The 12,956-nt window shown below is 38.3% G+C and overlaps 1 protein-coding gene across 9 annotated transcripts in view; it reads right to left on the bottom strand.

Annotated features, from left to right (window-relative positions):
• Positions 1-12,956, bottom strand: part of SRPK2 (SRSF protein kinase 2) — a 243,859-nt gene that overhangs the window by 47,261 nt on the left and 183,642 nt on the right. For all 9 annotated transcript variants that reach the window (XM_018047250.1, XM_018047252.1, XM_018047253.1 and 6 more), the window contains 3 exons: positions 2,061-2,169; positions 1,371-1,458; positions 1,061-1,148 (listed from right to left, as the gene is read on the bottom strand). In XM_018047250.1, the coding sequence (XP_017902739.1) occupies positions 1,061-1,148; positions 1,371-1,458; positions 2,061-2,169 (285 nt within the window). The remainder of the gene's footprint in view (positions 1-1,060; positions 1,149-1,370; positions 1,459-2,060; positions 2,170-12,956) is intronic.

The raw sequence follows: 12,956 nt of genomic DNA, 5'->3' as shown, positions 1-12,956 counted from the left end.
AACAGGCTCACTTGGAGAGCAGGACAGAGGACCAGTTCCATCTTTCCATCTACCAAGAGGGAAAATGCACCCTGTAGTTAACAGAAAGGCTCTTAAGGCAAAGGAAGAGGCAACATCAGCAGTCACCAGAATTTGCCAATGTCCTCGGATCGAATCCATAGAAGAAATATAAAAACCTCCTCAAATCACGTGTGAGGGGAGTGCTTCCCGGAGGAATCAGGACTTAGCAGATGCACAAACAGGATGTCATTCTAGGGTGAAAGCTGGGAGAGGGTTTGCCCTCAGGTTTCTAAAGCTTGAACAGGCCAAACATCAAAATGTTGGATCTGTTCCAAAGATGATAAAGGAAAGAATAAAAGGTCAGGAAGGAGGAAAAGACCCTGGCTCTTGACACACTCCTGGCACTCACCCCTCAAAGGACTATGAATACACAGTCCAGTATTCCTGAACCTCGGGAAATGAAGGCATTGCCTAGGTCAATCACACAAAGAGCTAACTCAGAAGATCCGATACTAAAATATGGAAACAGCATTTTGGAAACTAAAGACATTATTTCTTCTCTCCACTTGTGCCAACAACACTAAGCTACAGGTTACTCTGCTGTCACTGCCACTCCTGGGCTATCCTTTAGTAATGCCCTGGGCAGAAGGGGAAAATAACTCCTTCCATACCCATTCACCCTGCTGAGCCTCACCTCCAAAACTACTAAGCATGCAAACAACTGACCAGGAGCACAGTTACAAATTATATTCTCCAAAGAAAAAAAGAGGCCATGAGATGCCCTTGCTCCACTTGTAAGACATATTTCTTCTCCAAAACTAGAAGTAAGGCTGCCACATTTAAAAAACAAAAGGAACAATTCATCTTTATAATTAAGAAGCTTTCATTTTTCAAAAAATCATATAATATGGTGACACTAGAGGTTTCACGTGGAGAGTGATACAGCAGAGCAAACAGAAGTTTATACGTGCTTGAAATATTTACATTCTTTTAAATTGAGAAGAAAAACTAGAATATTAATTCAGCTATTAGGAAGCAATAGAACTGTCAGAAAGGATACGTATTCCATTCATGCCTGAAATCTTGAAGTCATCTATAAGCTGCACTACCATGTCTTTATTTGGGTCACTGGGATCACTTTCCCGAACCTAGAGAAAGAAAAATAAATTCAAGAACAGGAGTGTTTAAGACTGAAAGTCATTTCCACTATACCAACCAAAACTATTTTAATAAAAGAAAATTTTTTAAAAGATTCAGTATTTGAATTTATAAATAATAAATTCAATTAATTTCGTAAAATTCAGAAAAACTCCTCTGTAAAATTTTGTCATTAACCTTTCTTATATCATTCACATATTTGTAGTACTTACACATTTGAGCAATTTTATTTCATCCAAGGCTGTCTCTGTATAATGCTGGGCACTTTTTACAACTTTCATTGCAACAAATCTTTTTCCCCTTTGAAAAAATGCATTAAAAAATATTAACAGCAGAAGTGTTAACTGTAACAACTAATAAACTAGACTAATAAACTAAACATTATAATGAACTCTAATAAGCTCTAATAATAGAAACTTTTAATACTTTCCTTTAAAATAGTACTTTTCAAATTGTGGGCCCACAGTTAAGCAGTGGCTTCATGAGTAGATCTTTTTTGCTTTTTGTTTCTGTTCTGTCCTCATAAAATTATGGCACACTAGATAAATATCAGAGTTCATCGTCACATATGGTTAAGATCAAGTATTGTTTTAAGACACTTTTATTTCAATTCACACACACTACACATGTGTATGTGTACTATAAGAAGACATTTCATATTATGGATCATAGCTTAAAAAAAGTCAAAACCCACTAATTTGAAAGGTCTATATGTTATTATTTTATATTTGAAATGTTTTTCTGGTATGGATGAACTACTATATGACTCAAGTGTGGTGCAATTACAAAGAATAAGTCTCCAATATAAAAGCAGAAGAAAGTTAATATTTAATAGCTTGTTATAAAATAAAGATGTTGAACTAGACCAGGAATTAACAGCACAGACGACCAGGAGCACTTACTGCATATCCCAGCACAGCCAGACAGTGGAGAAGTGGCCCCATCCTAGCTTCCTAATAACATGGTACCGGCCATTGAAGAGGTCTCCAATTTTCACTGGATGATAGCCACCTGTGATTGTTAAAAAAAAAAAAATTTTTTTTTTTTTTTTTTTTTTTTCAGAAAAATAGTAATAGAAACTCTTTCTTCCTTATCAGTTCATACCAGTAAATAAATCTCTAAATAGTAAAATTGGATTTGAAGCATGTTTAATAATATAACATTTTTTCAAGAGCATCTTTCATCAAGATGTCTTTCTTTTAGGCTTCTTCATTTTTTAAAAACTTACCTTAAAAAAGCAATGAACCAACCCAACACACCGTAACAGTAACTGGAGGTTTTAAAGTCTATGTGCACATACTATGTATATTCCAACTCTGGACATTTCTAACCAGTAAGTTAAATGCACATCTTTTGGGGTCAGTGAAACACAACTCACCAAAACAAAGGAGGTGTACTCTGCATAGTTCTGCATACCAATAAGGAAGTATACGATATATGACAATTTACCCACCATAAGAACTTGCTTCTCTCACCACTTGTCCTCAACCTCAAGCTCCTGCCAGGAAACAGGTTGGAGAGCAAGAGAGAGCACTCAGTGTTAAGGTGGGCTTGGGGAGGTAAGGATGCTTCATAGGCATCTACATGACCTCACTCTGCATTGTAAATAAGATGATCAGGGTACAAAGTAGCATGCTTAATATGATACCACTTTGGTGAAACACACAAGAAAAAGTCTAGAAAGGTAAAGATATTTAGCAGCAAACATCTCTGGATTATCAGATTACTCTTTTATTCTTTTTATCTCTATTTTATTTTTTCCTCTATCTTTTTCAATTTTTTCTTAAAAAATACTTTTCTACATTTTATTCTTTAATATCTACTGCTTCTTTTTTAATTGCAAAGATGTTCTCATTTTTTAAATCTTCAGAATTCTTACAAATCCCTCAAGAAAGCAAGGATAGTTCATGCTCAAAACAGGAGGCATCTAAACCACACCCTCAATACATCCGTCAGAGGGCAAGGAGTAGTAGTTTAAAGAAATACTATAAATGTTATCATTATTTAAATTGTGTTGAATTATTAAAGCAGGAATTTAACTAGATAAGAACTTTCTATGAACTTTCAAAGTCTCTAACAACATTTGGGGCAAAAGAAGAACTGAAATGAAAGATAAGAAGTTAGGAATAAAACATAACAAATTATTAAATGAATGGGTAACTAAATTTATTGTGGTCATCATTTCTCAATAAATACATGTCAAGCCATTAGGCTGTACTGCTTAAACTCACACAGTGCTTAAGTCAATTCTATTTCAATAAAACTGGAAGAAAAAATGTCTTATTACTTACATACAAGACTACACCAAATTCAAGTGGGCTCTGAGTTCACAACAGTGTTTAAATCATTCAAATTAACAATGAAAAGGAGGAAAAGAAATTGAATACTATTCAAGTAAACTAGGGCTACTGTGCTAAGCACTGTATTTTCAAAATCATGATCCACTGAAACAAAAGCAAACTGAAACATGTGTTGCAGACCTTCCACAAGGCGAGCAAGCAGGGGTGAGGAAGGAGGAAGGGAGGAGAAGTTCTGTCTGGGAAATGCTAAGCTGAACAAAGTGAGTAGATTTCTTGACCAAAGGGGTTCTCAGAGCCCAGTGTCTTAACACACATTGGGAACCTCCAAGAGCACAGAAGATGCTACAAATTTCAGACACACAAAACCATTTTGTCAAGAAACTAGACATATTTCACAGCACAAAGTATTTAGGAAACACTGATGTCTATTGTTTCTTACAACCACTCAGAGCAGACGGTGTAATTTCTACACTGCTGAACTGGACAAAAGTCTCAGGGACCATAAGTAGCTGGTTCAGGGCTAGAAGTTGGGTCTGACTCCAAAGCATGCTTTGTTCACGAGTAAGAAATGCATTCCATTTTTAATACCCAGAGGACCGTTTCCCAGTCTTATTACACAGGAACATTTGATAGCTTAATTGAAAGCTATTTACCATTTAATTGCATATTATCGCTAACATGAAAGATTCTAAATTTAAAACTAATTTAATTATGTGTAAAGAGAAGAAACCTGTACCACTACTGTATGTTTCAGATTTGAATTCCTGAACAGCCAGGTTCGGTTCATGTGAGCTACAATCAACAGGCACTATTTCCAGGGTAATCACAGCAGAAGCGCAGCTGTTCCTTTTCTCAATAGGACTGAAAGTTGAAGAAATTACTAGCGTAGTCCCATTATCTCAGGAGCCCTTACAATAAGAATACTATGCAAAAAAAAAAAAAAAGGCCAACTAAACAAGAGGGGCATAAAAGTTAATATTAAAACAAAAATACAAAAACAACTGAAAGTATCAAACATATCCTAATTTTTTTCTTTTTGGCCTTGCCACACAGCATACAAAATTTTAGCTCTGATCCTAATTTTTATTTTGAAAATTGGTGTACACAATTTCAAATCTGAGTCCATGCATTCTCAAATCCTAATTTCCTAATTTCTACAGGAAGCAACACTCTTTCCAAACATTTTTCAGTCTCTTCTCACAGAATGGTAACTCTCAGGCTGCCAAGAGGGTGGAGCACATCTCCACACAGCAGACCTCACCAACTGCCTCAGCATCCAGGGATGCTGAGAAAATGAGTTCTCTTCTCCACTTCCCTGCAATGAGCAAACAACACATACCACGATGGCTACTAGCAGAGGAAACCCTGTGTCCTACACAACACTGTCCACACAAAGGAATCCTGAGAACAGTCAAAGGCTAGACAAGGCCCCTCCTCCTGCTTCTTCACCATCATTCAGTACAGGAGCACGGGGTGACAGCAGTGCCGTGCAAGGGCCTTGCTGATGGCATCAAGCAGAGAACCAGAAAGGGCCCAGCAATGGACGGCTCCCTTGACTTAGGGGTTTGGCTGATACAACTGTACTTCATGACTTAGCTAAATCATGCATTCATCACTTAAAAGTTTTCCTTTTATTCTTCTTTAAAAAAAAAAAAAAAAAAACTTGGCCATGTCACCCATCTTGGAGGATCTCAAATTCCCTGAACAAAGACTGAACCCACGCCCTCGGCAATAAAGTCTTAACCACTGGACCTCCAGGGAATTCCCCAAAATTTTCCTTTTAGTCTTTAAAAATATATATTAGATTGGATTACAAATACAAGCGAGCAAGAATGAATTGTTAAGCAATTTTTAAGTCCACTCCGATTCCTATCTCCCAAGCACACCCAAAAAACTATAACTAAAGCTCTACCTGCACCATTTATTAGGAAAGCTTCAAAGGAAACAATTCTGAAACTATCCTTCTCAGCTATCTGGGGCGAACTGCTGGCCAGGATAAAGATGACTCCCTTTTCCTTGCTGAGCACAAGACAGGTTCAATTTGAACAGTGAATCAAAAGTTCAGAACTCTCTCATAGACAAAAGCCTGGAAGAATTTTCAGCAAACTATTTTCTAGCAAAAAATATTAAGTATCATTTTTTTCACTGACCCTAGTTTCTTAGCCCTCTGATAGTGATGTAAAAAATTAAACAACATATTAAAAGGATAATACATCATGACCAAGTAGGGAATATTCTAGGAATTAAACGTTGTTTAATACTAAAAAATCAATAGATGCAATTCACCACAAATAACACACCAAAAGAGCAAAAACTATATATCAGATCAACAAGCACACAAAAAATACTTCACGATATTCAACATGCATTCCTGATGAAAATTCTCAACAAAGCAGGACAAAAAGAACATCTATGAAAAATCTGCAGATAACATCAGTCCTAACTGTGAAAGAATGAAAGCTTTAACTGCTAAAATCAGGAACAATGTAAGTGAGACTACTCTCCCTACTTTTACTCTACACTGGCCTGGAAGCTCTGGTCAGCACTACTGGGCAAAATAAACGGGAAGGAAGATGTAAAACTATCTGTAACCAGAGGCCCTTATGGGGTCTTCCTGGGACAGACCCCTCCCCTATATCCTGTGCCACAACTCTTCTCTGAAGTACCCAGACAACTGTACCTCAAGCATATACCTAAGATTTTCAGATGCTAAAACCACCACCAAATGTCAGAAATTAACTACTTGATGATCAAGAGCAGGTAGCCCCCAGACTTACTGGTGCCTAAGGCGTGGTCACCATCAACCAACCGCAGAACTGTGCATGAGGAGATCACACACCCTGGGACACTGGCCTTATCCTGCCTTTAAGTATATGCTTTGCTGAAACCCCTCAGGGAATGCAGGGTTTTCTGAAGCACAGAGCCACCTGGAGTCTCCCTGCTCAGCCCTGCAATAAACCTTTCTCTCCTTGAAACTCTGATGTTTCAGTCCGTTTGGTCTCACTGTTGGGTCGAGCACATGAACTTGCTTGTGTTCAGTGACGTATCTCTATTCACAGACAACTTGAATGGCAACAGGAAAAGATGAAGAAATCTACAAAAAGGTTACTAAAACTACGGAGTAAAGAGAATAGGAGGCTATAAGCTCAAGATGTAACAACTGTGTTTCTAGATATCAGCAATAAACAATGAGAAACTGAAATCTTAAAAATATAATGATACTCTGGACTACCCCGGTGGCTCAGTGGATAGGAATCCACCTGCCAATACAGGAGATATGGGTTCAATCCCTGGTATGGGAAGACCCCACATGCCATGAAGCAACTAAGCCCATGCACCTAGAACCCGAGCTCCCCAACAAGAGAAGCTGCCACAACGAGAAGCCTCCGCTTGGTACAACCAGAGAAAGCTGTGTGAAGGAACGAAAACCCAGCGCAACCAAAGCCTAAATAAATGTTCAAGAAAAATAAATCACAAAGACATAACCTAATATACATATAGATAGATACTGAGGAATAAATCTAACTAAAGACAGGAAAAGGATCTCCCCTGGTGGTCCAGTGGCTAGGACTCAGTGTTTACATGGCTGTGGCCCAGTTGGAATCCCTGGTCAGAGAACTAAAATCCTATAAGCCACACGGTGTGGCCCAAACAATAAAAAATTTAAAAAATAAGAAAAGGATTAATGAAGCATAATAACCAATGTAATAGCAAATGCTAATTGCCTTAAATTTTAAAAGGAGTAAAAAAAAAAAAGTCATTTAAGACAATTAAATAGATGAAACGCAGGGATTCCTCAAATTATTCTTTAAAATTACTTTATGTTTGAGAATTTCCATAATAAAAAAGAATGCCATTTTTCAACCTGTCTCTTACTCATTCCAAATGTGTGGTGGTGCGAGGAGCTGTCTGGATGACCAGGCAATCCCGAAGCAGGTAGAGACAGGCCCCAACTAGTGGGGCAGAGGAGAGAGGCTCTGTTGCAGGCCTGGATAATGTATGTGGGTGGGACCCCAAATGCTCAGACACAAACTCTAAAAAGCAGGTTAAAGGGGAAAATATATGAAAAACCTGCTCAGGGACCACTCTAGACTCTTGTTTATGATACCATCTAAGGCAAACAACACTGGGATGCTCTATCATCATTTCTACTGAACATGTGTGTGTGTTGGTAGTGGTGGGGGGGTGGGGGGGTTGTTACACACACTAGTCCAGCATCACCCAGGACGGAAGCATTAGTCAGGATTAGAATCAAGCTCTGCTAGATTCTAAACACTGTACTCTTTCTACTATGATAAAGTATTCACTCATCAGCTAAAATAGTCAGTTCACTCAGTTGTGTCCAACACTTTGCAACCCATGGACTTCAGCATGCCAGGCTTCCCTGTCCATCACCAACTCCCAGAGCTTGCTCAAACTCATGTCCATCATGTCAGTGATGCCATCCAACCATCTCATCCTCTGTCGTCTCCTTCTCCTCCTGCCTTCCCCTCCTCCTGCTGATCTTTCCCAGCATCAGGGTCTTTTCCAATGAGTCCGTTCTTCACATCAGGTGACCAAAGTATTGGAGTTTCAGCTTCAACATCAGTCCTTCCAATGAATATTCAGGACTGATTTCCTTTAGAATTGACAGGTGGGATCACCTTGCAATCCAAGGGACTCTGAAGAGTCTTCTCCAACACCACAGTTCAAAAGCATCAATTCTTTGGTGCTCAGCTTTCTTTATGGTCCAACTCTCACATCCATACATGACTACTGGAAAAACCACAGCTTTGACTAGATGGACCTTTGTTGGTAAAGTAATTTCTCTGCTTGTTAATATGCTGTCTAGGTTGGTCATACCTTTTCTTCCAAGGAGTAAGCGTCTTCTAATTTCATGGCTGCAGACCCATCTGCAGTGATTTTGGAGCCCCCCCCCAAATTAAGTCTGTCACTGTTTCCATTGTTTACCCATCAATTTGCCATGAAGTGATGGGACTGGATGTCATGATCTCAGTTTTCTGAATGTTGAGCTTTGAGTCAACATTTTCACTCTCCTTTTTCACTTTCACCAACAGACTCTTTAGCTCTTTTTCCTTTCTGCCATAAGGGTGGTGTCATCTGCATATCTGAGGTTATTGATATTTCTCCCTGCAATCTTGAGTCCAGCTTGTGCTTCATCCAGCCCAGCATTTCACATGATGTATTCTGCATATAAGTTAAATAAGCAGGGTGACAATATACAGCCTTGACATACTTCTTTCCTGACTTGGAACCAGTCTATTGTTTCATGTCCAGTTCTAACTGTTGCTTCTTGACCTGCATAGCTAAAATATGTACCCCTTTCCTTTATGATGATTAAAGTATGAATTAACTGTATGGAATTATGAATGAATACAGAAAAACTCTGATATAAAATAGAAACTGGCATTTTAAGCAGTATGGATTTTCTCAATACAAGATAAGTTGGAAATGGTTCATCAATGTTACATAAGTATCTATTGTAATTGACCTTAATGAACAAAATTTTTGAACCATTCTTTAGTAACCATGATTTTCAGGTTACAAAACAAATAAGAAAATAAATTACTGCTTTAAAATCATATTATATACAAACTTCCTAATGTTTGACAGTTATATCACACATAACAGTTGCAAGAAATATGTTTGTAGGGTATATCAACTAAAAATTTGTTGAAATTAGGAAACACTATTTTCCTTAGTAATTTAAAGTAAAATTGAGATTATATGTACCTCGGTAGAAACACTAATAATAATGCTAAATATAAAAAGGCAGGGACTCCCTGGCAGTTCAGTGGTTAAGACTGTGCTTCCACTGAGGGGGCACAGGTTTGATCCCTTGTCTGGGAATAAGACCCCGTGGCTCCTCACGCCACAAAGTGGCATGGACACACATACACAGCAGGATGTATAAATGTATAAAAAATAGCCCAAGAATCTACTCCCAAACAAGCAATTATGAAGCCTATGACACCACTGCTAAACTCCCTTCTGACTGGGGGAGATTCAATAGGGAAAACTTATTGAAAAACTCTTGAATGTAGATTAATCTGTTATTACAGCAAGTATTTCCTGTAACACTAATAAATGGGAGAGAGCTGTAGAGGGAAAAGCAGAGCAAAACAAATTCTCCAGAGACAAAGGATCCTTATTTATCTATGACCTTAAAAAGACAAATATGACAGATGGAGAAACATGTTTTGCAGTTGAGCTATGGCGATTGCAGTAAACAGAGTAAGAGACCTTGAACATTTGAAATGTTAATGCAAAGGCCAACAGATAATTTCAGGCCTTTGCCTCCTTATCAGTTACTTGTACAGACTTGTGCCTAAATTCAGGGATGCTGACTTGGAACAACAGCAGTGGCATTTACTCATTAAGTGACACTGAGTAAATTACCTCTCTGGGTACTTGCCCCTCTATACCTCACTGTCTCAAAACCATATCTGGGCACGTATTACATGCTCCATAAGTGTTGACTACTGTTCCACCGCTACCCAAACACACCGTGACTAATGACACAGATTGTGAGTCAGAGGCCAGGCTCTGTCTATCAGATCTAATCCCTTGAATCTAAGGAGACTCTTGAGAGAGTGTTGTAGAAGACTCTTAAAAGTCTCTTGGACTGCAAGGAGATCAAAGCAGTCAATCCTAAAGGAAATCAATCCTGAATATTCATTGGAAGGACCGATGCTGAAGCTGAAGTTTCAATACTTTGGCCACCTGATGTGAAGAGCTGACTCATTGGAAAAGACCCTGATGCTGGTAAAGACTGAGGGCAGGAGGAGAAGGGGATGACAGAGGATGGGATAGTTGGATGGCATCACTGACACAATGGAAATGAGTTCTGGGAATTGGTGATGGACAGGGAAGCCTGGTGTGCTGAAGTCCATGGGGCTGCAAAGAGTCACACACGACTGAACTGAACTGAGGTCAGGGTTAAGAGTACTGCCTATAGCACTTAAGATGGTACAACTAACTGACCCAAAGTGAAAAAGGAAGGAAAAGAAACTAACTCATCTTTTCTCTTTTCATTGAAGTATAACTCATCTACAGCATTATGTTAGTTCAAGGCGCATAACACAATGATTTGATATTTCTATATAAAACAAAATGGCCACATGACAATTAACTCACCTTTTTATTAATGACTATCCAAAGATTGAAATGTTCTTATAAGAGAATCACGACATTCAGGAGTCAAGTTTAAAGTCAACTCCCAAGAGATAAGGCTGTGGCTACTCTGCTAGGTGCCCTGGGTGCCTTCCCCACCCCTGCCAAGCTGGCTATTTTGCTGCAACCAGCCCTGTGAGGCCTCCCAACAACCACCTGAGCAGGCAAGAGCAGGGAAATGAAGCAGATCCTTTGGGACAGTCAAACTTTCAGCTGACAGCAGCCCCAGCTCACAGCTTGACTGCAACGTCATGAGAGAACCAGATCCACATCAACAAAATTTTGGCATATTTTTTGAAGAGACACACTGATGGTCTTTGTGAAGAGCCTTGAGAGCAGTGCAAGTTGTACAATTCCAGACTTTCATTATTTGTGAAAAGCAATTTAAAAAGACAGGATATCCTTAAAGATATCATTTTCTCTTAGACTAGATGAGGGGAAAGTGAACTAATAATCTAAATGTAAAATTGTATCATATAAAAACACTACCAAGAGATTCTATAGTCTAGAGCAGTCCTGCATCATTTCTAAATCCAGTGAAAAAGGCTTTAGAAAAAGCATTTTAAATGCACCCTGGTGGGCAGGGGTGGGGTGGGTTATTGGCAGGAGTTCTTAAAATGCACAGGAGTTACCATCAGATCAGATTGCTAGTGGCCATTTTCAAGTGGTCCAGTCTACAGATTTACTTGACTCTCTAATTTGGGTTATGAACTTTTTTTCTCAAACATACACATACAACTAAGCGTTCAATTTCACTGAAGGTATTCTGAGTATATAAATACTCTACAAATCTTAGAATTCACAATTAAAGATAGTTAATGGACACACTTTGTATCCATTACCAATACTTTCCATTGTTTTAAGTACACAGTGCCAGTCACAGCCATCTGTCTCATCAATGTATCTTTGACAGAGGAATCAACCATTGCTCCAATAAAGGTATTATAAAGTTTACTTGCACTGACCTCTTGCCCAAACGTTGCTGTACAAAAGCTTGATAATAATCTGACTTTTAACCCCTGATGAGTTTAGGGGTTAAAAAATTTATCACTACATCAAACAAGCTAAGGCTGCAATGTTCACTGGGTTTTACAATGGTTTTCATAGCTTTAATGTCTTCCTTCTTATTCTTAGCCTTATCTTTACTTGCTTGGTAGACAGAGGAAGAGTAAACAGACATTATTTGAGATCTTAACAGAGGGTTTCCTCTACAGTAAACATGAACCTTAGTACATGGACTTGGACTCTTCATGTGAACTCAAAGATTTGGGGCTCAGTTCTCAGTTCTTAATTATGTTCTGGATAAGCAAAAATACAATATATTGAATTATGAACTGGGGAGACAAAGGATCTTGCAATGAGAACTGGATGAAAGTAGAGTTTAGAAATCAGAAGATACCTGCGAAATATTGAGATTTCTTTCACAACTGAAAAAACAAACAAACAAACAAACATTCTTTTAGGAACAAAAATACTTTTAAAATAAAAGAACTGACAACACTTACCTGTCCATATAAAACCAAAGGACATAATTATACACTCAGACATCAAAATACAGCTGAAAGACTAAGTTCCTTCAATAAGTTAAGACCTATTGTTATTTCATACTTCTACTGTTCATGAATGAGCACGGGTTTATCACAGCACACAGCAACATCTAACTCATCCACACAACTACAGGCATGTTCCCAGGTGTACATCATACCGCTTGCAAACAACGAAGAATAATTCATTGTGAATTATCCAAATTCTCATTATTTCTAAAGGAGTTTTAAAAATGGGAAAAGAACATGGGTCTTAGAGATGAGTGACTACAAATGCAGTAAGTAAAAGTGCTTTGACATATAGATGAAAAACAGAACTGCTTTCTAAGCCTCGTTCTAAAGCCCCACCCTAGTCTTACAATTCGAGAGTAATAACATTTTCCAGTTTAATCATCATCAGAAAACCTAACTCATGTACCAGCTTGTGCATATTGCTATGGTAAGTACCCAACACAGCAAGTTAGATACAGTCAGTGGGCCTTAGGTCTTATAATCTGCACCGGATGAAAAGCATATTAGATGAATTTATGTCTTAGGAAAAATGGTTAAGTGATTATATCAAAATATAGCTGTACATAACGTAAAGTGCACAACATCCTTTTACTAATTTCTTATGGCATTCTTCTGGCAGACTGTACTCTCCAAAGAAGGGCACAACAGCATCTCTCAAACCACTGGCTCTTATGGAACCTTGAAGTTCTGCTACAAGAAATAGACTCTAATTCTCCTTGTAAATCTGGATGGGCTTTTGATGTGCTTTTAACCAATAGAATATAATGGA

The sequence above is a fragment of the Capra hircus genome, chromosome 4 (assembly GCF_001704415.2).
Source record: "Capra hircus breed San Clemente chromosome 4, ASM170441v1, whole genome shotgun sequence".
Lineage (NCBI taxonomy): Eukaryota > Metazoa > Chordata > Mammalia > Artiodactyla > Bovidae > Capra > Capra hircus.
Note: the sequence above shows the minus strand (reverse complement) of the source record. Positions and strands in the feature narration are given on the sequence as shown.